Here is a 23414-nt window from a genome sequence, read left to right as displayed (position 1 = left end):
AGCATGTGAGCAGCTACCCTCTAAAACACACGTAGATCTGATCTCTCACTCTCAGAAACATCAAACATTACTCCTTAACATTATGATAGATAGATAGATACTTTATTAATCCCAAGGGGAAATTCACATAATCCAGCAGCAGTATACTGATACAAAGAAACAATATTAAATTAAATAGTAATAAAAATGAAAAGAATTTAAATAAAATTAATGTTAGCATTTACTCCCCCGGGTGGAATTGAAGAGTCGCATAGTGTGGGGGAGGAACGATCTCTTTTGTCCGTCAGTGGAACAGGACGGTGACAAAAGTCTGTCACTGAAGCTACTCCTCTGTCTGGAGATGACACTGTTAAGTGGATGCAGTGGATTCTCCATGATTGACAGGAGTTTGTTTAGTGCCCGTCGCTTTGCCACAGATGTTAAACTGTCCAACTTTAATCCTACAATGGAGCCTGCCTTCTTAACAAGTTTGTCCAGAAGTGAGGCGTCTTTCATCTTTATGCTGCCACCCCAGCACACCACCGCGTAGAAGAGGGCACTCGCCACAACCGTCTGATAGAACATCTGCAGCATCTTACTGCAGATGTTGAGGGATGCCAACCTTCTCAGAAAGTATAGTCTGCTCTGAGCTTTCTTACATAGAGCATCAGTATTGGCAGTCCAGTCCAATTTGTCATCCATTATGTAGATAATGATATCTGCTGAATAAACGGGAGTCGCTAGCTAAGCCGAGGCAAGGTTCGCTCCAACACGTGGCGAGAGGTACAGCGACTCGAACGGAGGAGGGCCCTGCTCAGCTCCCTATTCCCCTCATTCTGCTGCGTTTCTCTCAGATTCGCGCAAACAAAGTGAACTATGATGCTTAGCGTGATGAGAGAAGTCACAAAATCAACCGGAATGTTCAAGCAAATTTATATAAAAAAAAAAAAAAATCTAAATCCGTTAAGTAGTTCATGAAAAGCAGACAAATGTACAGTATATACAGACAGACATTGGATATAATATATATATATATATATATATATATATATATATATACACACAGTAATCCCTTCTCGATCATGGGGGTTGCGTTCCAGACCCCCCCACAATAGGTGAAAATCTGCGAAGTAGAAACCATATGTTTATATGGTTATTTTTATATATTTTAAGCCCTTATAAACTCTCCCACCCTGTTAACATTATTAGAGCCCTCTAGACATGAAATAACACCCTTTAGTCAAACGTTTAAACTGTGCTCCATTACAAGACAGAGATGACAGTTCTTTCTCACAAAAGAATGCAAACATATCTTATCTTCAAAGGAGCGCCTTCAGGAGCAGAGAATGTCAGAGAGAGCGCTCGCTAAGAAAAAGCAAACAATCAAAAAATCAATACGTGCTTTTAAGTATACAGAAGCACCATGATAAAGCGGCATTTTGTAGAGGAGCGTCCATGTCCTCTGTGCAAACAGTCCCTCTGCTCACACCCTCTCCGTCAGGCAGAGAGAGTGAGAAAGATAGAGGGAAGCAAACAAGCCAACCGTCAATAGCGTCCCTTGTATGAAATCAACTGGGCAATCAAACTGAGGAAGCATATCTTATAGCATTGAGGAGTTTTAGTTAATATGTAATACATGCTCTGATTGGGTAGCTTCTAAGCCAACCGCCAATAAATGCGTCCCTTGTATGAAATCAACTGGGCAATCAAACTGAGGAAGCATGTAACCTAAATTAAAAGACCCATTGTCCTCATAAATCAGGCGAACCAGCGAAAAATCCATGATATATATTTAGATGTGCTTACATTTAAAATCTGCGATGGAGTGAAGCCGCGAAAGTCAAAGTGCGATACAGTGAGGGATTACTGTGTGTGTGTGTGTGTTTTGGATATCTTGTGTATATATATATATATATATATATATATATATATATATATATATATATATATATATACTGCTCAAAAGAATTAAAGGAACACTTTTAATCAGAGTATAGCATAAAGTCAATAAAACTTATGGGATATTAATCTGGTCAGTTAAGTAGCAGAGGGGGTTGTTAATCAGTTTCAGCTGCTGTGGTGTTAATGAAATTAACAACAGATGCACTAGAGGGGCAACAATGAGATGACCCCAAAACAGGAATGGTTTAACAGGTGGAGGCCACTGACATTTTCCCTCCTCATCTTTTCTGACTGTTTCTTCACTAGTTTTGCATTTGGCTACAGTCAGTGTCACTACTGGTAGCATGAGGCGATACCTGGACCCTACAGAGGTTGCACAGGTAGTCCAACTTCTCCAGGATGGCACATCAATAAGTGTCATTGCCAGAAGGTTTGCTGTGTCTCCCTGCACAGTCTCAAGGGCATGGAGGAGATTCTAGGAGACAAGCAGTTACTCCAAGAGAGCTGGAGAGGGCCATAGAAGGTCCATAACCCATCAGCAGGACCAGTATCTGCTCCTTTGGGCAAGGAGGAACAGGATGAGCACTGCCAGAGCCCTACAAAATGACCTCCAGCAGGCCACTGGTGTGAATGTCTCTGACCAAACAACCAGAAAGACTTTATGAGGGTGACCCAAGGGCCCCATGTCCTCTAATGGGCCCTGAGCTCACTGCCCAGCAGCATGCAGCTCGATTGGCATTCGCCATAGAATACCAGAATTGGCAGATGCACCACTGGTGCCCTGTGCTTTACAGATGAGAGCAGGTTCACCCTGAGCACGTGACAGAAGTGAAAGGGTCTGGAGAAGCCATGGAGAACATTATGCTGCCTGTAACATCATTCAGCATGAGCAGTTTGGTGGTGGGTTAATGATTGTCTGGGGAGGCATATCCATGGAGGGTCACACAGACCGCTACAGGCTTGACAAAGGCACCTTGGCTGCCATTAGGTATCAGGATGAAATCCTTGGACCCATTGTCAGACCCTATGCTGGTACAGTGGCTCCTGGTGCACGACAATTCCTGGCCTCATGTGGTGAGAGTATGCAGGCAGTTCCTGGAGGATGAAGGAATTGATACCATTGACTGGCCACCACACTTTCCTGACCTAAATCCAATAGAACACCTCTGGGACATTATGTTTTGGTCCATCCAATGCCACCAGGTTGCACCTCAGACTGTCCAGGAGCTCAGTGATGCCCTGGTCCAGATCTGGGAGGAGATCCCCACAACACCATCTGTCATCTCATTAGAAGCATGCACCGATGTTGTCAGGCATGTATACAAGAACACAGGGGCCATACAAAGTGCTGCATACAATTTGGAGTTGCTGCAATTCAATTTGGGCAAAATGGACTAGCCTGCCACATCATTTTTCACTCTGATTTTTGGGCGTCTTTGAATTCAGGGCTCTGTAGGTTGATCATTTTCATTTCCATCAAACGATGTGGCATCCTTTCGTTCCTAACACATTACCCAGTCTATATCAGTATAGATATCCAGGAGGATTTCTTTTCCCATTGAGATCTGATGTGTTTTCAAAGTGTTCCTTTAATTTTTTGAGCAGTTTATATATATATATATATATATATATATATATATATATATATATATATATATATATATATATATATATATATATATATATTTATTTATTTTTTTAATTTTGTCACAATGAATGGCTTCAGATCTTAGATAAAATGTAATATTAGATACGGGGAACCAAACATAAAGCACGGTTTCTAAATTGCTAATTAACCGCCTCCAACCAATCATGATATTGATATGTGAGATTTCCAGTGGGTATTGTTCCAATATTGCTGTTGTGTTTAAGTATTTAACATTCTTAGAAGTCTAAAAGAAAATGAAGATTTAAGTGTATGATGTTCTCACCTGAATACTTTTTTTAATTTAACATTTAAAGTTAAATGCTGCAGAGCAAAGGCATCTGACGTTTGTCACCCTCTCTGTGAGCACAAGCGTGCAGTTGTTAAATGGACACTTATAAAGGTGATAATAATTAATATATTCCATGTTGACTTAAATATGAAAAATACATTTCTCTGGCAACAAAGGTATGCTAATTTTAGACTCTCATGTGATGATAACATGAAGGAAGGAAGTTTTAAGGGATAAATGAATGATTAGACAAATCTGTGCTTACATACAGTATACATTGCTGAACGGAAATCCAGAGGCCACACTGCAAGGTGCAGACCACAGAAACAGGGTGGCCAGACTACATTTTGTGAAAAAAGGACTTAAAAGTGCCCTCAGAATTCTGGGAAAAGGTCCTGTGGACAGACAAGACAAAGATGGAACCTGCTGTATCAGAGTGATGGCAAGAACAAAATGTGTAGAGACAAGAAGGAACTGCCCAAGATGCAAAGCAAACGGCCTCATCTGTTAAACATGGTGGTGCTTGGGGTGTTATGGCTTATAAGTATGCATGTATGGCTGCTACAGGTCCTGGCACACTACTTCTCATTGGTAATGGAACTGTTGATGGCAGTGGTACAATGAATTCTGCGGCGTAGAGAAGCATGTGAACTGCTCAAGTTCTAGTGAATGCCCCCAAACTCACAGGACAGTGCTTTATCCTATAATACAATGCTGCAAACAGACAGCTGAGGCAACACATGAGTTTACCAAAGCTAAAAACTGGAAAATTCTTTGAATGGCCAAGCCATTCATCTGATTTTAGTCCAACTGAGCAGGCCTCCAAAAACTTTCAGTCAGTCATTATCCAACCCGCTATATCCTAACACAGGGTCATGGGCGTTTGCTGGAGCCAATCCCAGCTATCACAGGGTGCAAGGCAGAAACAAATCCCTGGGCAGGGTGCCAGCCCAACACAGGGAACACATACGCACACACTAGGGACAATTTAGGATCCACCTAACCTGCATGCCTTTGGACTGTGGGAGGAAACAGGTTATCTATTTGCGTAATTGGGCTCAAAGTGGAGAAGGACAAACAAACTGATTGCCTTCACTACACTATTGGCATGTACAGTTAGGTCCATAAATATTTGGACAGAGAACTCTTTTCTCATTTTGGTTCTGTACATTACCACAATGAATTTTAAATGAAACAACTCAAAGATGATGTTGAAGTGCAGACTTTCAGCTTTAATTCAGTGGGTTGAACAAAACGATTGCATAAAAATGTGAGGCAACTAAAGCATTTTTTGAACACAATCCCTTCATTTCTGGGGCTCAAAAGTAATTGGACAAATTGAATAACTGGACATAAAATGTTCATTTCTAATACTTGGTTGAAAACCCTTTGCTGGCAATGCCAGCCTGAAGTCTTGAACTCCTGGACATCACCAGATGCTGGGTTTCCTCCTTTTTAATGCTCTGCCAGGCCTTTACTTTCAGTTGCTGTTTGTTTGTGGGCCTTTCTGTCCGAAGTTTAGTCTTCAACAAGTGAAATGCCTGCTCAGTTGAGTTAAGATCAGGTGACTGACTTGGCCATTCAAGAATTTTCCACTTCTTTGCTTTAATAAACTCCTGGGTTGCTTTGGCTGTATGTTTTGGGTCATTGTCCATCTGTATCATGAAACGCCCAATCAATTTGACGTCATTTAGCTGGATTTGAGCAGACAGTATGTCTCTGAACACCTCAGAATTCATTCGGCTGCTTCTGTCCTGTGTCACCTCATCACTAAACACTCGTGTCCCAGTGCCACTGGCAGCCATCACACTGCCTGCCTCCACCGTGTTTTACAGATGATATGCTATGCTTTGGATAATGAGCTGCTCCACGCCTTCTCCATCCTTTTTTCTTGCCTTCATCATTCTGGTAGAGGTTGATCTTGGTTTCATCTGTCCAAAGAATGTTTTTCCAGAACTCTGCTGGCCTTTTTAGATGTTCTTTAGCAAAGTCCAATCTAGCCTTTCTATTCTTGAGGCTTATGAGTGGCTCTCACCTTGCAGTGCACCCTCTGGATTTACTTCCATGCGGTCTTCTCTTTATGGTAGACGTGGATATCGATACACCGACCAAGCCCTGGAGAGTGTTGTTCACTTGGTGGGCTGTTGTAAAGGGGTTTCTCTTCACCATGGAAATGATTCTGCGATCATCCACCACTGTTGTCTTCTGTGGACGTCCAGGTCTTTTTGCGTTGCTGAGTTCACCAGTGCTTGCTTTCTTTCTCAGGATGTACCAAACTGTAGATTTTGCCACTCGTAATATTGTAGCAATTTCTCGGATGGGTTTTTTCTGTTTTCGCAGCTTAAGGATGGCTTCTGTCACCTGCATGGAGAGCTCCTTTGACCGCATGTTGTCTGTTCACAGCAAAATCTTCCACATGCAAGCAGCACACCTCAAATCATCTCCAGGCCTTTTATCTGCTTAATTGATAAGACATAACAACGGACTTGAACACACCTGCCCATGAAATAGCCTTTGAGTCAATTGTCTAATTACTTTTTGGAGCCCCTGAAAAGAAGGGATTGTGTTCAAAAAATACTTTGGTTGCCTCACATTTTTATCGTTTTGTTCAACCCACTGAATTAAAGCTGAAAGTCTGCACTTCAACGTCATCTCAGTTGTTTCATTTCAAATTCATTGTGGTAATGTGCAGAACCGAAATGAGAAAAAGTTGTCTCTGTCCAAATATTTATAGACATCACAGTAGGCTTATCTTGCTCAACTGTAAGAATCCTAACTCTCCTCTTTTAAGTCAGTGGGTAACTAATGTTATATACTACCTGAAATTGGAAAAAATCTAATTCTCACTTAGAGGATCTGTGCAGAAATTTTTCAAAACCTGGCAGGATCTAATGAATAACATTTTAGAATAAGCTTTTCTTCTCCATCCATCTATATTCACTTATTTAATCTATCCGTTTACTTATTTTTACGAGGTTTAAGTTTTATTCTGCTGCCCGTGCTCTCTTTCTCAGGGGTGGGAGTTGATTTGTTTTCAATCCTCTTCTTGTAAAATTGATCTGTTTGTATGGAATGTTGTATGATTTCAATAACATCAATAAAATATAAAAAAGTGCTGGGGCTGAAATGTAAGGACAAGAAGGATGTTTGTCTTCTTAGCACCATACATAATGCAGCGTCTGGCAAAAGGCAACAAGCAGGTTCCAAAGCCTTGTGTTGTGGTTGACTGCAATAACACAGTGGGTGGTGGAGGTCATGCGGATCAAGAATTGACTTTATATCCCATTATGCAGCGGCAACAAAAGAAATACTGCAAATAGATATTTCATCGTCTGGTGGAACAGCGCATTTGGAATGCATTTGTCTTATACAAACAGAAAACTGACTAAACTTTACATGCCAGCTTGTAGAACAAATCTCTCCACACATCCACCGTTCACACTAGCGCTAAAGAGACAAGGTCGACCCAGCACATCGCGGATCAGTGCAGAGCATCTTATTGGTGGACATTTTACTGATTATATACCTCTGTAGCGGTCAAAAGCCGCTAAGATTCACACCATCGTGGAAGACGGTGATATTATTTATTTTATAAGAGGATTACCAGGGACAACCCCAGCCTTGGCACGACACACACCCACACACTACAGAGACAAAGAAAACGCACTGGGAACTTAAACGGAAAAAAAAAGTATAATGAAATTAAATTAACTCAATGAAAACAATAATACCACCCCTGATCCCTTCGGCGATATTACAATTAACAGAAACACGACAAACACGCAGTAAAGTCCATGTATGAAATGATCAGCGGTGAAGTTATGTCCAGTGATTTGTATGAAGCGAGGGAAATGGAAAAACACAGTCCTACCGGTAATTGCTGAAGTGGGTTGACAGATGAATGGTTCAGGAGCACTCCTTCTTCCGTGAAAGCCAATGAATCCAGACAACGTCCTCAGTAACAGTAAACAGGTAGACAAATGATAACCAGACCCCAACAAACAATACAATCCAGGACACGAAGATGTAAAGCAGACAACGACAGGCAGTTCAACAGTTATAACAAGCACCAAACAAACAAGAACAAAACTTTTTTCCTCTTCGTCCCCTGCCCTCCTTTTGAACCCCTCTGGCCACCTTTGCCCCCAACAGCCCTGCAAGGACTGCTGGGAGATGCAGTTCTAACCAATGGTAGCACTGCTACACCTCTAACAGAAAAATAAAAATAGAGTCCAACTCGTACCTGTGCAGTGTGCTGTTCACGAACTGATAAAACTGGAAAGAAAATCCGAAAAGAAACACGCGATTATTGTCCTGACTGTGATGACGATGGACCGTATACTAAGAATTACCACACAAAGGACTCATTTTGAGATTATATACTGTTTTGTCATCATTTTACTGTTGTTATTATTTTTGTTATTTGTTCATTTCATATTATGATTTATGATTTTTATTCATCATTACTATTATTTGTATCATTATTATACAGTTGTGGCCAAACATTTTGAAAATTGATTCCCATTTTGAATTTAGTCCTTCTATGAGTTTGCCATGAGTTGGACCAGTGATTTGTCCCAGTCTGGTTCTTTCCTTTTTTCTAATACCGCCGTTGTAGGCTTTGGCTCCCCGCAGTGGGTTTGAAACTTTCATGACTCACATTTCCTTATGTTTCCTTTTCTTAGGGTTCTGTTCAAAGGCGTTCTGCAATGTATGGCACCTCTTTATGAGAACACATTTGCTCTAACACAAGAGGTTTCCCACGTGCAACAGTTGCCCTTTGTGAAAGATTTTACATTTCCATGTGATATCGCCAGTTTCCTAGGCCCAGCTTATCTGGAAGCTGTAAACATGGCACCGCCAAAAGTTCCAGTGATCAGAGGAGCTAAAATCGGAAGACAATCAAAAGCTAAATTGTTGGATAAACTGTTTGTATCCGAGCTTCCTGAAAGCAATAAAAGAGAGAAGATGCATCAGAAGTTCAAACCTGCTCTGAGAAGGAGAAAGCACGTGGACTTGGGCACTCCAGTTTTAGAGAGGCGACCTGAAGTGCAAGGTATGCAGTCAACAGTAATCAACTGTGTGATACACGGGGCCATCATAAGAGGTGGCATTGTTGTAACGGGCCTGTCACGAACCAAGTGTTGCATGGTTCTTGTTTGCACTGGTGGCAGCAGGTAGTAGCGTTGACGTGATAAAATGCGATTGGCCAGCAAAGGTTTATTGCTAGTGCTGGCTGGTGGTACCTTCAGGTGTCTCGGTAGCATTTATTTACTTCTGAACCGTTTTTGATACTGTTACTGAGGTCCATAAGCTGGTATTGATAGCAAAGTCAAAATGTTAGTACCAGTCCAACATTGGCTTAGACAAATTACATAAAAACTGAATTCTATTCACTTCAGATTCGTTGAAAATGCGGAAATGTTTGGGAATAGTGATGAACTCTGCAAGATGCATTCAAACCATTGGGAATGGAGGGACTGAACCCTTTACATCTCGTCTGAAGAAGGGCCCTAAGTTGCCTCGAAAGCTTGCATATTGTAACCTTTTTTTAGTTAGCTAATAAAAGGGGTCATTTTGCTTGACTTCTCCTTATAATAACTGAGGCGTTGTAAAACTTTTGACCGGTGGTGTATCAAAACAGAAACATGCTGTTCTGAAAAGACTCACCATAACGTATGCATTAATTTAAGACCAAACATGCCTATGAAGATGTTACACATGTCTTGGAAATTCTGAAATTAATTCCAGTGAAATGGGATGACCTAAAACTGGTTGAATGCCCATTTTGAGTGACTGCTGTAAAGACTTTCAGTAGCTGCAATCACAAGAAGGTGGCTCATCTCAACTTGAAGTTGTGTGGGATCTGTACAAAAATTTTGAATCCGGCTTTTTGGACCTCAGTAACGGTATAAAGATAGTTCTGAAGCGAATAACGGATAACTATCCACAAACCTCTGCTTAACTTCTCCAGCCCACAAACACACACACCTCCTACTTTGCCCCACAATCGTACGTGTCCCTGCTCCACAGCACTCCGCAAATGACTTAACAGGTGTGGGAATGGGACTGGAGACTGACGTCACTCCTTCCCTTTGAATGTTTGGCTCGTTTACATTAATATATTGTAAAATGATCAGACTCAACACACTTAAAAAGGTTTGGGTCAGCCACCCGTGTAATATACCTGGCTGGAAAAGTCCAAAACAGAACTGAAGTTGAGTTGCAATGATGATGGTTTTAAATAGTCAGACCAGAAGTGGCAGTCTTCTGACATCAGTCGATGCGCCGGAATCTGAAGTGACGTCTTCATGGTTGAGTCAGATAGGTTTTCCTGTGGCTGGCCTGTAGAGATAACAGGAGAAGTTTTAGTGTACCCCGCCACCTCCTGGCCTGGCGTGGAATTACCTTCACTCGGTCCATACAGTGTCCTCCTATTTGCACGTGCATGGCAATATATACATTGGAAGAGCAGTGAGAGCTGAACCCCTTAGTGATGTGAGTAAGATATAATATGTTTATTTTCAATTTAACAATCGAATAACCGTCTTCCCCCTTGACGTTCTCATCACTCTAATGATCAACTGAGCGCAAGGGGTTTGAAAATTACTGTTTACTCCCGGTGCAGAAATTAAAGAAATGTTGATGCCATACCTTTTTAAAAATTTTGGGTTGTGGTACATTTTTAGTACGGGTGTACCGCACAACCCTATCCTAAAGCAAAGTAAGCCTCACAAGATAAAATGCTTTCCAGGAGACGAACAGCAGTGTATTGTTAAAACAAATGTAATTTCCTTCTGCCACATGCTTTTATTTCCAACACTGGGACACTACTGGAACCCCACGCTTACTTACCGAGCATTTGACGTGCAGGTGCCATCGATTTATTATGATGACTGATTCTCTCCTTTTAACACTAGATTCGTTGAAGCTTATGAAAACAGTCGTAATCCCGGGCTACCTTAGATTCCTTTGCACCTCCTCATCAGTGTCTTTGCTTTGCAAATGTGTCGATCAGCACAAGCTGCAAATGACCTGCAATCCCATACCACACCAACATACCTGGAGTTGTGCAGGGTAAATAATATATTGTTATTTGGAACACATACATTTCATGTGTGTTCTGTGTCTACAACGATATGCATAAATGTAGGATGACAGGAAATGCGAGGCAAGAAATGTTGAACACATAACTAAAACAAGCTTCTTCCATGTTATAGTAAAAATTTAATAAAGTGTTGACGTGAAATGTATAATGTGTGAAGACTGAAGTTCAGATATCAAATATTTTCACAAAAGGTATAACGAAATAAGTGTGCCTTTATTCAAGAATAGAACAAAAAAAAATAAATGTATGTATTCCAAATGATGATATTATTTATACAACTCCAGGCACCTCACACCCAGATAGAGAGACTTAAGCATCTGAGTTGACTTGAACTGCGTTGGTGGAGGGATGCGGGAGCAGGCTGCCAGTGCCAATTGACACATTTGCAAAACAGACGCTGATGAGGAGGTGTGAAGGAATTGAAGGTGGCCTGGCATTGCGACTTTTTTCGTAGGCTTCAGGGATTCTAGTGTTAGGCAAATGATGACCGCTACATAAGTGTTTGGAGTTCCAGCACTGTGACCTTCTTATTACTGTAGCTACCTCAGATGTGTCCTGCTAGTCATCAGAAAGCTTAATTCCTTATCTGCCATTCTTGTGTTTCTTGCCCTTTGTAGTGCCATTCTATAATAAAATTATAGAATAGGGTCTCGGATGAAAAATTGCCATTTTAAGTTCTTTTTTTCTTTACTACAGGAGAATTATCTCCATTTGATGTGAAAGATCTGCTTCGACCACCTGGATTTAAGGTGAGTAGTTGTTTTACTTTTGGCAATTCAACCCCCAAATTAGCATAACCTATCATGATCTTTAGATTTGTCGAAAATTTCGATCTCCGGTTTTCGATGGATGTCGATGTCTTAGGGTTCCCTGATACTGAAAATCTACCAATAAAGGTTTGTGTGTCTGTCTGTCTTTCTTTTTTGTGTGGCAACGTTTCTTGAGGACATTCTAGCGTTTAAACAGCTGGATGGACAAATACCAAACTCAAAACTTAAGCCTGTTATTAGATGACAGTGTGCTGATTAGTTTTTGAGCCAAATCGTGCAAGAGAAAGAAGCACTCTAGAGGAACCCTCAAATACCGTAATTCTGCAGTTAATTATGAATTATTCTCATCAAATGCTGTTGTAATGACCTATTTTATGATCAGAAAGATCAGCATCAGTGTGGTAAATAATTACTGTAATGTTATAGAATATTTTGGGTAGCTTGTTTCCTAAAGTGCAAAGCCTGCTCGGTTCCGAATATTTATTTTTTTAAATTAAACTTTTCCAGAGTTAACTGAATTTTCCACGTACAGCTGATACACTTCACTTAGACTGTGACCTTGACATTAAATACATACAATAATTAGGTGCTTATGTTGCTGCTGTCATTTGCTCACATTTCAGCTTACTACAGTAGAGTCTACTGATTTCTTGAAAAAAGGAACAAAGGATGTTCTCCCAGATACCAACCTGATCCACTTGAGGAAATCGTTTGCCTCAGAGATTCACGGCGCCCGCTCTTTTCAAGACCTGACTGAACACCTGAAGAAGATGGTGTGCTGCTTCAGAGAAAAGAATCTCAAAGAGAGGAACGCGTTTCTCCGGGGCCTCCTTCTCAAGTGTGTGCGGCTGAAGCATCTAGAGTCCCGAGGATACAGGTAAATTGTGCTACTGCTACGCTTCCTCAAAATATACGGTTGATTTAAAAAGTGTTCTGATCCCTTCACTTTCTCAACATTGTATTGTGTTGTCAAATGTAGATTTAATTTTAAATTAATACATTTCTGCCCATCGGTCCCCACTTAACAACCCACAATGCCAAAGTGAAAACATTTCTCAGGAATGTTTGCAAATGTATTAAAGATCGAACACTGAAATCTCTCCATTTGTAAGAGTTCAGACCCTTAACTCTGTACTCTTTAGAACCCCGTTCGGGAGCAAATCCAGCTTTACGTCTTCTTGGTTAACCCTTCATCGCACACCTGGATTTGGGCAGTTGATCCCCATCTTTGTGGCAGATCCTCTCAAGCTCCGTTAGATTGAATGGGAAGCGTCTGTAAACAACAACAACATTTATTTATATAGCACATTTTCATACAAAAAAAATGTAGCTCAAAGTGCTTTACAAAATGAAGAATAGAAAAATAGAAGACACAATAAAAAATAAAAATAAGTCAACATTAATTAACATAGAATAAGTAAGGTCTGGTGGACAGAAAAAACAAACAAAAAAAAAAAAACTCCAGAGGCTGGAAAAAAAATAAATAAAATCTGTAGGGATTCCAGACCAAGAGACTGCCCAGTCCCCTCTGGGCAATCTACCTAACATAAATGAAACAGTCCTCTTTGGATTTAGGGTTCTCATGGAAGGACCTGATGATGAAGGTCACGTAGACTTCTGGCTTTCAGTCCATCAATGTTGGAGCATCATGATGCTTTGAGTAGGTGGTGGTGGTGCAGGCCGCCACCACAAAGAAACCGGAAAAAGAAACAGAAGAGAGAGTTTGGGTCAGTACGGAATTTAGAGCCACTATGAATAGTTATTATAATTAATTGAACATACAGAGTATCAGTATTAAGTTAAAGTGAAGTTATGAGAAAGCCATGTTAAACTGCCATCTTCAGGGGTGTTTGACTGGGTTTAAGTCCGGGCTGTGGCTGGGCAGCTGAAGGACATCCTCAGGGTAATCCCTAAGCCATTCCTGTGTTGTAGTGATGAGCGATTAGCGAATGACTCGTGTGGTGTTTTTTTTTTGGAACGGCCCTTTTCAGTGAACCATATGAACCAATTTGTGAGCACCAATGAATCAACTCAACGGGAATGCTAAAGCACTACATTCAAGTTCTGCGTGATGTTGCTTACGTCTTTTGTTTAGCTGACAGATGTTTAAAGCTGATGTGCAAAATTTGCCTGAATCCCAAGTCTTGACTGATTCATAAATGAGTCACCACCCAATAATCAGTCTCGTTCATTTGATTGGCAAACAGTCACCACCCGAGAACCAATGTAATCGATTCTCATTCATTTGATTTATGAACAAATCATTGAGTTACACAATTCTCATTCATTTGTGATTCTATAATAAAACTTCTTATTTTAATTATGCATATGAAATGTGTTCTCATGCTTTGTGTATCGAAACTAAATATATAATTAACAGTAATGGCGCACTGCACAATAATGTGCATTGAACACCCTTGACTTGAGCATTCCTTGTTTTAATACTCTTTCTTTCTCTGTACGTTTAGCATTCGTTTGCTCAGAGGTTGATGCGCCGCTTGCTGATTCCTGAGCAGCTCTTCTTTTCTCCACCCTAGCGGCCTGCTTATTCTCTTCTTTCGTCGGCATATTTTCACGTTAAAACTAATTAAGTCATTGTTTCTGTTGCGATTACATAGTACATTTTCCTTAATTTTTCACTTAAGGTGGAACTTAAGTCTTCAATCTGCCTCAAGAATGATTTAAGATATGAAGAGATAGGGGAAGAGACGACGAAGGTGGTAGGGAATGAGAACGGCGCCCGTACGCATGCGCCACACGGCCACCCCGCTGCCGAGAGTTGATTCTACAATCAAATAAAAAGAGGAATAACCTTGGAGGTCAATCATCATCCTGGAAGCGGATAGTAGACGTCGCATAGTACCTGTATATGTTTACCAAATTTCAGGTCAATTGGTCAAATGGTTTGCGAGCTACAGGCGATTTAAAATCCTGGACATACAAACGAACAGCCACGGTAGCATGTTTATATATAAAGATATACACATTTATAAACAGTGATATTTATATACACACAAACATATATCATCTTTTATAAAAAAAAAAAAAAAGTGGAATTATAAAGTTATATTTTTGTGGAGCAATCAAAGGGAAACCGGACTTCCAAAATAATCCAGACTATAAATAAATTAATCAAGTTATTCAAAAGATTCAATTCAGTTACAGTCATATGAAAAAGTTTGGGAACCCCTCTTAATTATTTGGAATTTTGTTTCTCATTGGCTGAGCTTTCAAAGTATCAGCTTCCTTTTAATATCTGACATGCCTTATGGACACAGGAGGATTTCAGCAGTGACATCAAGTTTATTGGATTAACAGAAAATATGCAATATGCATCATAACAAAATTAGGTGCATAAATGTGGGCCCCCAACAGAGATATGACATCAATACTTAGCTGAGCCTCCTTTTGCTCCTTTGATCCTCCAGACGCTGTCCTCCTATAGCCTGTGATGAGTGTCTGGATTCTGGACGTTGGTATTTCTGGCCATTCTTCATACAAAATCTCTCCAGTTCAGTTCAATTTGATGGACAGCCTGCTTCAAATCATCCCATAGATTGTCGATGATATTCAAGTCAACGGACTGTGACGGCCATTCAAGAACATTGTACTTCTCCCTCTGCACGAATGCCTTTGTAGATTTCCAACTGTGTTTTGGGTCATTGTCTTGTTGGAATATCCAACCCCTTATTTAGTAACTTCAATTTTGTGACTGATGCTTGAACATTTCCTGAAGAATTTGTTGATATTGGGTTGAATTCATCCGTCCCTCAACTTTAACAAGGGCCCCAGTCCCTGAACTAGCCACACAGCCCCACAGCATGATAGGACCTCCACCAAATTTCACAGGAGGTAGCAGGTGTTTTTCTTAGAATGCGGTGTTCTTCCTCCATGCAAAGCGGTTTTTGTTCTGACCAAATAACTCCATTTTTGTCACATCTGTCCAAAGCACTTTGTTCCAAAATGAATCTGGCTCATCTAAATGAGCATTGGCATAAAACAAGCGACTCTGTTTGTGGCGTGAGTGCAGAAAGGGCTTCTTTCTCATCACCCTGCCATACAGATGTTCTGAATTGTTGAACGATGTACAGATACACCATCTGCAGCGAGATGTTCTTGCAGGTCTGGGGAGGTGATCTGTGGGTTGTCTGTCACAATCCTGCCTCTTCATATGTCGCTCCTGTATTTCTATTGACCTGCCAGACCTGCTGGGTTGGTTTAACAGCAACTGTGCCTGTGGCCTTCCATTTCCTGATTCCATTCCTTGCAGTTGAAACTGACAGTTTAGACCTCTGAGATGGCTTTTTGTAGCCTTCCTCTAAACCAGGAGACTCAACAATCTTTGTTTTCAGATCTTTGAAGAGTTGCTTTGAGGATCCCATGCTGTCTGTCACTCTTCAGAGGAGAGTCAAAGGGAAGGAAGCACAACTTGCAATTGACCACCTTAAATACCTTTGACCACTCGTGATTGGACACTCCTGTCTATGAAATTCAAGGCTTAACGAGCTCATCCAGCCAAGTGATCAGCATTGAGGGGTGACAGGCATTCAAATCAGCACAATGACAAGGGGACCCACATTTGTGCACAGCCAGTTTTTCACATTTGATTTAATTTCATATAACTAAATACTGCGTCACTAAAAATCTTTCTTCGGAAAACACTGCAGTTCCTAGGAAATGAAAGACATACCACTGTTATCTTTATTCTTGAATGGAGTCAATTATTATGCAGGCCGAGAGGGGTTCCCATACTTTTTCATATGACTGTAAATGGGTAGTTTGAAAGAAATCGTCAGTAAAGCGAATCAAAATGCCCGTCATTACTGGTTTTTTTTTTCTTTGTGCTTCAGGTCATCGTCCTGTTGGAAGGTGAACCTTCGGCACAGTCTGAGGTCCAAGCCCTCTGAAGTAGGTTTTCATTAAGAGGGTGTGATGGACCAGGTTGCCTCAGCTCTCCATATTTGCTTCCAGGAAGCTTCCTGAACCCAAAACTGTTGATAGTGTTGTGGCACAGGTACCACAATCGATCTTCAGTATTAAAGCACAAGGAGTCTCAGGAAGGCAGCAGAATCTGGCCTTACTGTGTGATGCACACACACGGACTCAACTCAAGTGAAATGAGCACCCGATGATGGGCAAACCATACTTTAATAACAATTCTCATCTCCCAACACATTTGTCTCCGTCATCTGACTCCCAAGATTCCAATCCCCGCTATTCTGCCTTTGACTGACTCCACCACTATTTCCCAGCTCACTAGGCGTAGCATCTTTCCCTATACATCATATACGCTTAACAAGGCCTACTCCTGCCTAGTACCAGTTCAACGCCGCCACCAATATTTCCCCTCCTCAGGTTCACACATACTACCTGGGAAAGAGAAATTCCCTCTCCCCACCCTTTTGTGCATACCTGACCTTTGTCTTATAATGTATTAGTGGTTTCCTAGCTTATTTAGGCACATAAAATATACGGGCATAAGCCTTTTCCAATTTAACCCGTACAGTGCTCGTACTTAACAACATCTAATACTTCTCTCTTTGTGCATATTAATCAACAGTAGTGAAAACATATTCCTTTATAATAGTCATAAACCAAGATGAGCCGGGCAGATGAGGACACACACACATTTAATTCAGCAAGGCGTTGATGCAGAAGTGCCAAGTGCTTGTAATTAAAAAAAAGATGAAAACAAATAACTTGTATCAATGTAAAATTCCAGTATTTTATTTTTTAGGAAATGTACATTCCACATCCCAAGAGCCAGCTTCTGTAGCCGGGGATCGGACAACCAAGGTCCCCACCTTCGGCCACCACCCGACTCACACTGCACCCAACCTCCTTGGCCCCTCTTACATGTGGTGAGCCCTTGGGAAGGGGGACCCAAGTTGCCTCATCGGGCTGTGCCCGGCTGAGCCCCATGGGTGCAGGTTCGGTCATCAGACACTCTCCATCGAGCCCCACCTTCAGTCCTGGCTGCAGAGGGGGGCCCCGGTGACCCGCGTCCAGGCGAGGGAAAACGGCATCCAAAGTTTTTGTACATCATAGGAGGTTTTCTGAACCGCTGTTTGTCACATCCCTCGCCTAGAGGAGGTGGCTCGGGCATCTGATCAGGATGCCTCCTGGACGTCTCCCTGGTGAGGTGTTTCGGGCATGTCTAACTGGGAGGTCCCAGGACACGCTGGAGAGACTGTCTCTCGGCTGGCCTGGGAACGCCTCCGGATTCCTCCGGAAGAGTTGGTAGAAGTGGCCGGGGAGATGGAACTCTGGGCATCACTGCTCAAGCTGCTGCCCCTGTGACCCGATCTCAGATAAGTGGAAGAGGATGAAATGTACATCTATATCCCTGAAATCCTGTTTTCTCTTTCTCAATTTGGGGTAATGAGGTTTGCTTGATGAGGAGGGAAAAAAATGAATTTGGCACAAGGCCGCAATTTAGCAATGTATGAAAAAGTGAATGGATCTCAAGACTTTCTGATGGTGTTGTGTACGACAAGGGAAGAAGTAAATCCAAAAGTAATCAAATAACCCTTCATTAAAACGACTTGACATTTGAATGTTTTACTCTGAGTGATTGATCAAATTTTTGATTATTCTTTTACTGTTTTTATAATTTTTTAAAATGTTATTGCAGATTAACTTTGAAGATGAAATGTTTGAAAAGAAGCATCTGCAAATCCTTGGTTGGACAAATTTTACCAAAGAAACGCCTGAATTCCCAAAAAAGGTGGTCTCTGAAGGCTCATTTTCAAAGGAACATTCCACTTTGGAATAAAAAATTAAGTGTTGAACAGAAGGCCACAGTCTCTCTTCACGAACATATGCCAGGATCAAATGGAGGTGTGCAGACGTTTATAAGCAATCATTCCAACCAGCGATCCACCAGCAGACCCCTGACTTCTCACAAAGGTCTTCAACTGAAATCATCTGGGAAATGCACCAGTGACCGAGATTCGATCTCTCCGAGCTTAAACACGAGAACTGAGCTGAAGTGCGGCACTGCAGACGATGCTATTGATAATATTTTTGAGAGAATTGGATTATAGTCCGTATCTGAACTCCATGTTTAAATCGCTGTACTTTTTGCGGCAATGGCATCACAGGAACTTTCTTCCCCAATTTTAACCAACTTCTACGTGTAATGAGGTTGGACAAGCAGTGCCACACTTACACTCCAGATACGATGTTTTTACAGGATACAGAATTGAATTCCACAGACGTATGTTCTGCCGAATTCTAAAATTGGGTTCATGTGGGAAAAGCCTGTTTTAAGAAGTTCAGTTTTATGAACATCGTAACTACTTCTAAATTCCATGAATTCATTTACATTCAAATCCAGTAGATGGGTGGGCAGCGACTGAAGTCATTGATTACACTCGCTCTCGTACTGTACAAGTAATCGCTCTCCATTTTTGAAGAAGGTGTTTTGCTGGTGAAAACTGAAGCCAAAGAAGGTGTATGAACTGTGACATTTACTACATTATTCTTAAAAAAAAAAAAAAATTCAGTCAATTCAAAATTATAATAATTTACAGAATAAACACAACACCCAGTTAAAGTTGTCTGCATGCGTCTCATAGAGTTGGAGTGCTGGGTTCAAATCCTAAGTCTTGTCGTCATCGTCTGTGCAGAATCTGCATGAGTTCACTGTGTGTGGGTGAGACGGTGCGGGTCCATCCTACACTACTGGGTCTTCCCGTTGAGCCTCTTGAACTTGCTACCGCCGATAAAGTACCTGAGGGATGAGCCCAGCGAATGAGGACACAACACCTGTTTAGCAAGGGGTAGGTGAAGAAGTGCTTCAGTGCTTTTATTAAAACAGTCAAAAAAAAACAGTGTTGTGCAAATCTACCAATAAATAAATACCGTATATACTCGCGGATAAGTCGGGACTTGATTTTATCATATAATTTCTGGTATTTTTATAATGTCGCTCATGTAAGTTGAATGTGGAAAACTCACACTTATTGGTCCAAGGGGTTATTATATGCTAATGCCCACCTGAGAGAGTAACCATGGAGCACATGACCTTTTTCTATGTGGGTGTGGCAATGCGCTGTATCAGCGTGTGCTCCTAACTTCTCTCTCTCTCTCGCTCTCTCTGTCTTCTGCCTATGTGACCACACGGTAATACCCAGACTATTCTGAAGCAACGTTTGCACTGATTTGTGGTTTTTTTTGTATCTCCTCCCCTAATACACCTTTATTGTAAGAGCATCTACGATGGCGCATTCGATCAGAAGAAAATATGAAGCTGGTTTTAAATTAAAAGTCATTGAAGTAGTGAATGTTTGATGGAATCTTGGAAAGTGAGAGAGGATGCCTGAGGAGTGGAGAAGAAGTGGACTGGTGCCGATATTTATTTAAGATTAAGAGGGATGTGCAGGACTGTAGTAACTACAGGGGGATGAAATTGATGAGCCACAGCATGAAGTTATGGGAAAGAGTAGTGGAAGGTCAGTTATGAATTGAGGTGATGATTAGTGAGCAGCAGGATGGTTTCATGCCAAGAAAGAGCACCACAGATGAGATGTTTGCTCTGAGGATGATAGAGAAGTTTAGAGAAGGCCAAAAGGAGTTGCATTGTGTCTTTGTGGACCTGGAGAAAGAAAGCATATGACAGGGTGACTGAGAGGAGCTGTGGTATTGTATGAGGAAGTCGGGAGTGGCAGAGAAGTATGTGAGAGTTGTACAGGATATGAACAAGGGAAGTGTGACTGTGGTGAGGTTTGCGGTAGGAGTGACGGAGGGGGGGATTACATCAGAGATCGGCTCTGAGCCCTTTTTTTATTTCCAATGGTGATGGACAGGCTGACAGACGAGATTAGACAGGAGTCCCCGTGGGCTGATGTTTGCTGATGACATTGTGATCTGTAGTGAGAGTAGGGAGCAGGGTGAGGAGACCATGGAGAGGTGGAGATATAAGAGGAGAGGAATGAAGGTCAGTAGGACCACCAAGACAGAATACATGTGTGTAAATGAGAGGGAGGTCAGTGGAATGGTGAGGATGAGGGGAGTAGAGCTGGTGAAGGTGGATGAGTTTAAATGCTTGGGATCAACAGTACAGAGTAATGGGGAGTGTGGAAGAGAAGTGAAGAAGAGAGTGCAGGCAGGGTGGAGTGGGTAAGAGAAGAGTGTCAGGAGTGATCTGTGACAGACGGGTATCAGCAAGAGTGCAAGGGAAGGTCTACAGGACGGTAGTGAGACCAGCTGTGTTATATGGGCCGGAGACGGTGGCATAGTTAAAGATGGTGCGACGAGGATAGACAGGATTAGAAATGAGGACATTAGAGGGTCAGCTCAAGTAGGACAGTTTGGAGACAAAGTCAGAGAGAGGCGAGATTGTGTTGGTTTGGACATGTGCAGAGGAGAGATGCTGGGTATACTGGGAGAAGGATGTTAATGATAGAGCTGGCAGGGAAGAGGAAAAGAGGAAGGCCTAAGAGAAGGTTGATGGATGTGGTGAGAGAGGACATGCAGGTGATGGGTGTGACAGAACAAGATGACGAGGACAGAAAGATATGGAAGACGATGATCCACTGTGGCGACCCCAAACGGGAGCAGCCAAAAGAAGAAGTTGAAGTAACGAAAGAAATTGGTAAATGCGCTGCTGCAACCACATTTGATGCATCTGAGAAACTGATACGAGACTGGGTGTCGGGGTCTGATTTTATGATTTCCCCCCAGACCTGACTTACACGTGAGTATATATGGTAAGCAAATAAAAAGAAGTGACAGTGGAGGGCAAGTTTTAAATAAATTCTTTTGTTAAAACTCCCTTGGGAGTCTGTCTTTTACATGCTAGTCCCCTGGTGCTTTCCTTGGAAACTTGTTGAGGGTAAATTTCGCACAAACATTAGGAAGTTTTTCTTTACACAAAGAACGATAGACACTTGGAATAAGCGACCAAGTAGTGTGGTGGACAGTAAGACGTTAGGGACTTTCAAAACTTGACTTGATGTTTTTTGGAAGAAATAAGTGGATAGGACTGGTGAGCTTTGTGGGGCTGAATGGCCTGCTTTCGTCTAGAGTCTTCTAATGGTCCATACACAGACACAGCAGTCAGGCAGGGTCTGGGCCAGCTAAGTGGGCAAATTATAATGTCACCCATCACTCCATCACCCATCACGGTCAGTTTGTAGTTGATGCTGTGGTGCTGCGAATCTGTGGTTGCCTTGGCGACGGACAAGCAACCTTCAACAGACGCGGCAGTCGCGCTTCCGCGTGTCGTCATGTTGGGGAAGGTCTCAAAAGACTTCAGAAGTCTCACAGATGGATGAAATCATTGTATCTCTGATCATGTTCATAACTTGGCTGAGAACTTCCAAAGTTGGTTTTCCGAAGTCTGTTGAGTGGACATCCCTAACCATTAATTAGTCAACAGACAACATAGACGTGGCGCGACTGTCCCTTTTTGTGTGGTATTCTGAAGTGACAGAGTTGAGAGAGGAACAGCAGATCTGTGTTGATGAGGGTTTGAAGGGGTCCGAGCACCCTCCCATTTTTGGATAAAGTCATTGTATCTGTGAAGCAGGTTACTGTGCCTCTTCCAAAGTTGGTTTGAAGATGGAGTTGATCAAGCATACATCCCTGACCATTGATTAATCGACAGACAACACAACTATGCAGTTATGTCCTGTATTCTGAGGTGGAAGAGTTCGGAGAGGAACAGCAGACATGTGTCGATGAGTGTTTGAGGGGGCCCAAACACCTTCACATTTTTGGATGGATAAAGTCCTTGAATCTGGAGCCGGTACCTTTGTCAGCTGCTCCTACTGAAGATGGTTTTCATGTCTTAGAGAGAGCAATCAAAGTTGTTTTGAAGATGGTGTCGGTCAGGCTGATCATAGATCCCTTACCATTGACTAATCGATAGACAACACAGGCATGGCGCACCCATATATTTATGTCCGGTATTCTGTAGTGGCAGAGGTCAGAGAGGAACAGCAGACATGCTGATGAGATTTTGAGGGGGACCCGAGCACCTTCCCATTATGAATTCACAAGGTCATTGAATGTGTGGAGCAGGTTACTGTACCTGCTGCAGATCACATTCATGTCTTGGATGAGAACTTCCAAAGTTGGTTTGAAGATGGTGTCTATCAAGAATATCAAGCATACATCCCTAACCATTAAGTAATCCGACAGACAGTACAGACGTGGTGCGACTATGTAATTATGTCCGGTATTCTGAGATGGCAGAGTTCAGAGAGGAGCAGCAGACGTGTGTTGATGAGGGTTTGAGTAGGCCTGAACATCTTCCAATTGTTGGATGAATAAGGTCATTAAATCCATGGCGCAGTTACCTCTGTCAGATGCTCCTGCTGAAGATGGTGCTCATGTCTTGGGGAAAACATCCAAAGTTGTTTGGAAGATGGTGTCTGTTAGGCTGGCCATGCATTTCTACACATTGATGAATCGACAGACAACACCTTGCATTTATGGTAGCAGAAATCAGATAGGAACAGTAGACCTGTTGATGAGGCTTCGAGGGGTATTGTATTGTGTGTCTGTATATATATATATATATATATATATATATATATATATATATATAAATATATAAATACTGCTCAAAAGAATTAAAGGAACACTTTGAAAACACATCAGATCTCAATGGGAAAAAGAAATCCTCCTGGATATCTATACTGATATAGACTGGGTAATGTGTTAGGAACGAAAGGATGCCACATCGTTTGATGGAAATGAAAATGATCA

The 23414-nt window shown here is 41.8% G+C and overlaps 1 protein-coding gene across 1 annotated transcript in view; it reads left to right on the top strand.

Moving 5' to 3' along the window:
• nepro (nucleolus and neural progenitor protein) overlaps positions 1-19549 on the top strand; it is a 44764-nt gene extending 25215 nt beyond the window's left edge. Inside the window, exons 6-9 of the mRNA XM_039745938.1 lie at positions 8504-8874; positions 11623-11675; positions 12320-12573; positions 18331-19549. Coding sequence (XP_039601872.1) covers positions 8504-8874; positions 11623-11675; positions 12320-12573; positions 18331-18742 — 1090 coding nt within the window. The 3' untranslated portion in view covers positions 18743-19549. The remainder of the gene's footprint in view (positions 1-8503; positions 8875-11622; positions 11676-12319; positions 12574-18330) is intronic.
• The last annotated feature ends 3865 nt before the right edge of the window (positions 19550-23414 follow it).

The sequence above is a fragment of the Polypterus senegalus genome, chromosome 2 (assembly GCF_016835505.1).
Source record: "Polypterus senegalus isolate Bchr_013 chromosome 2, ASM1683550v1, whole genome shotgun sequence".
In the NCBI taxonomy this organism is placed as follows: Eukaryota; Metazoa; Chordata; class Cladistia; order Polypteriformes; family Polypteridae; genus Polypterus; species Polypterus senegalus.
The sequence above is the reverse complement of the archived record's forward strand: the minus strand, read 5'-3'. Positions and strand labels throughout refer to the sequence as shown.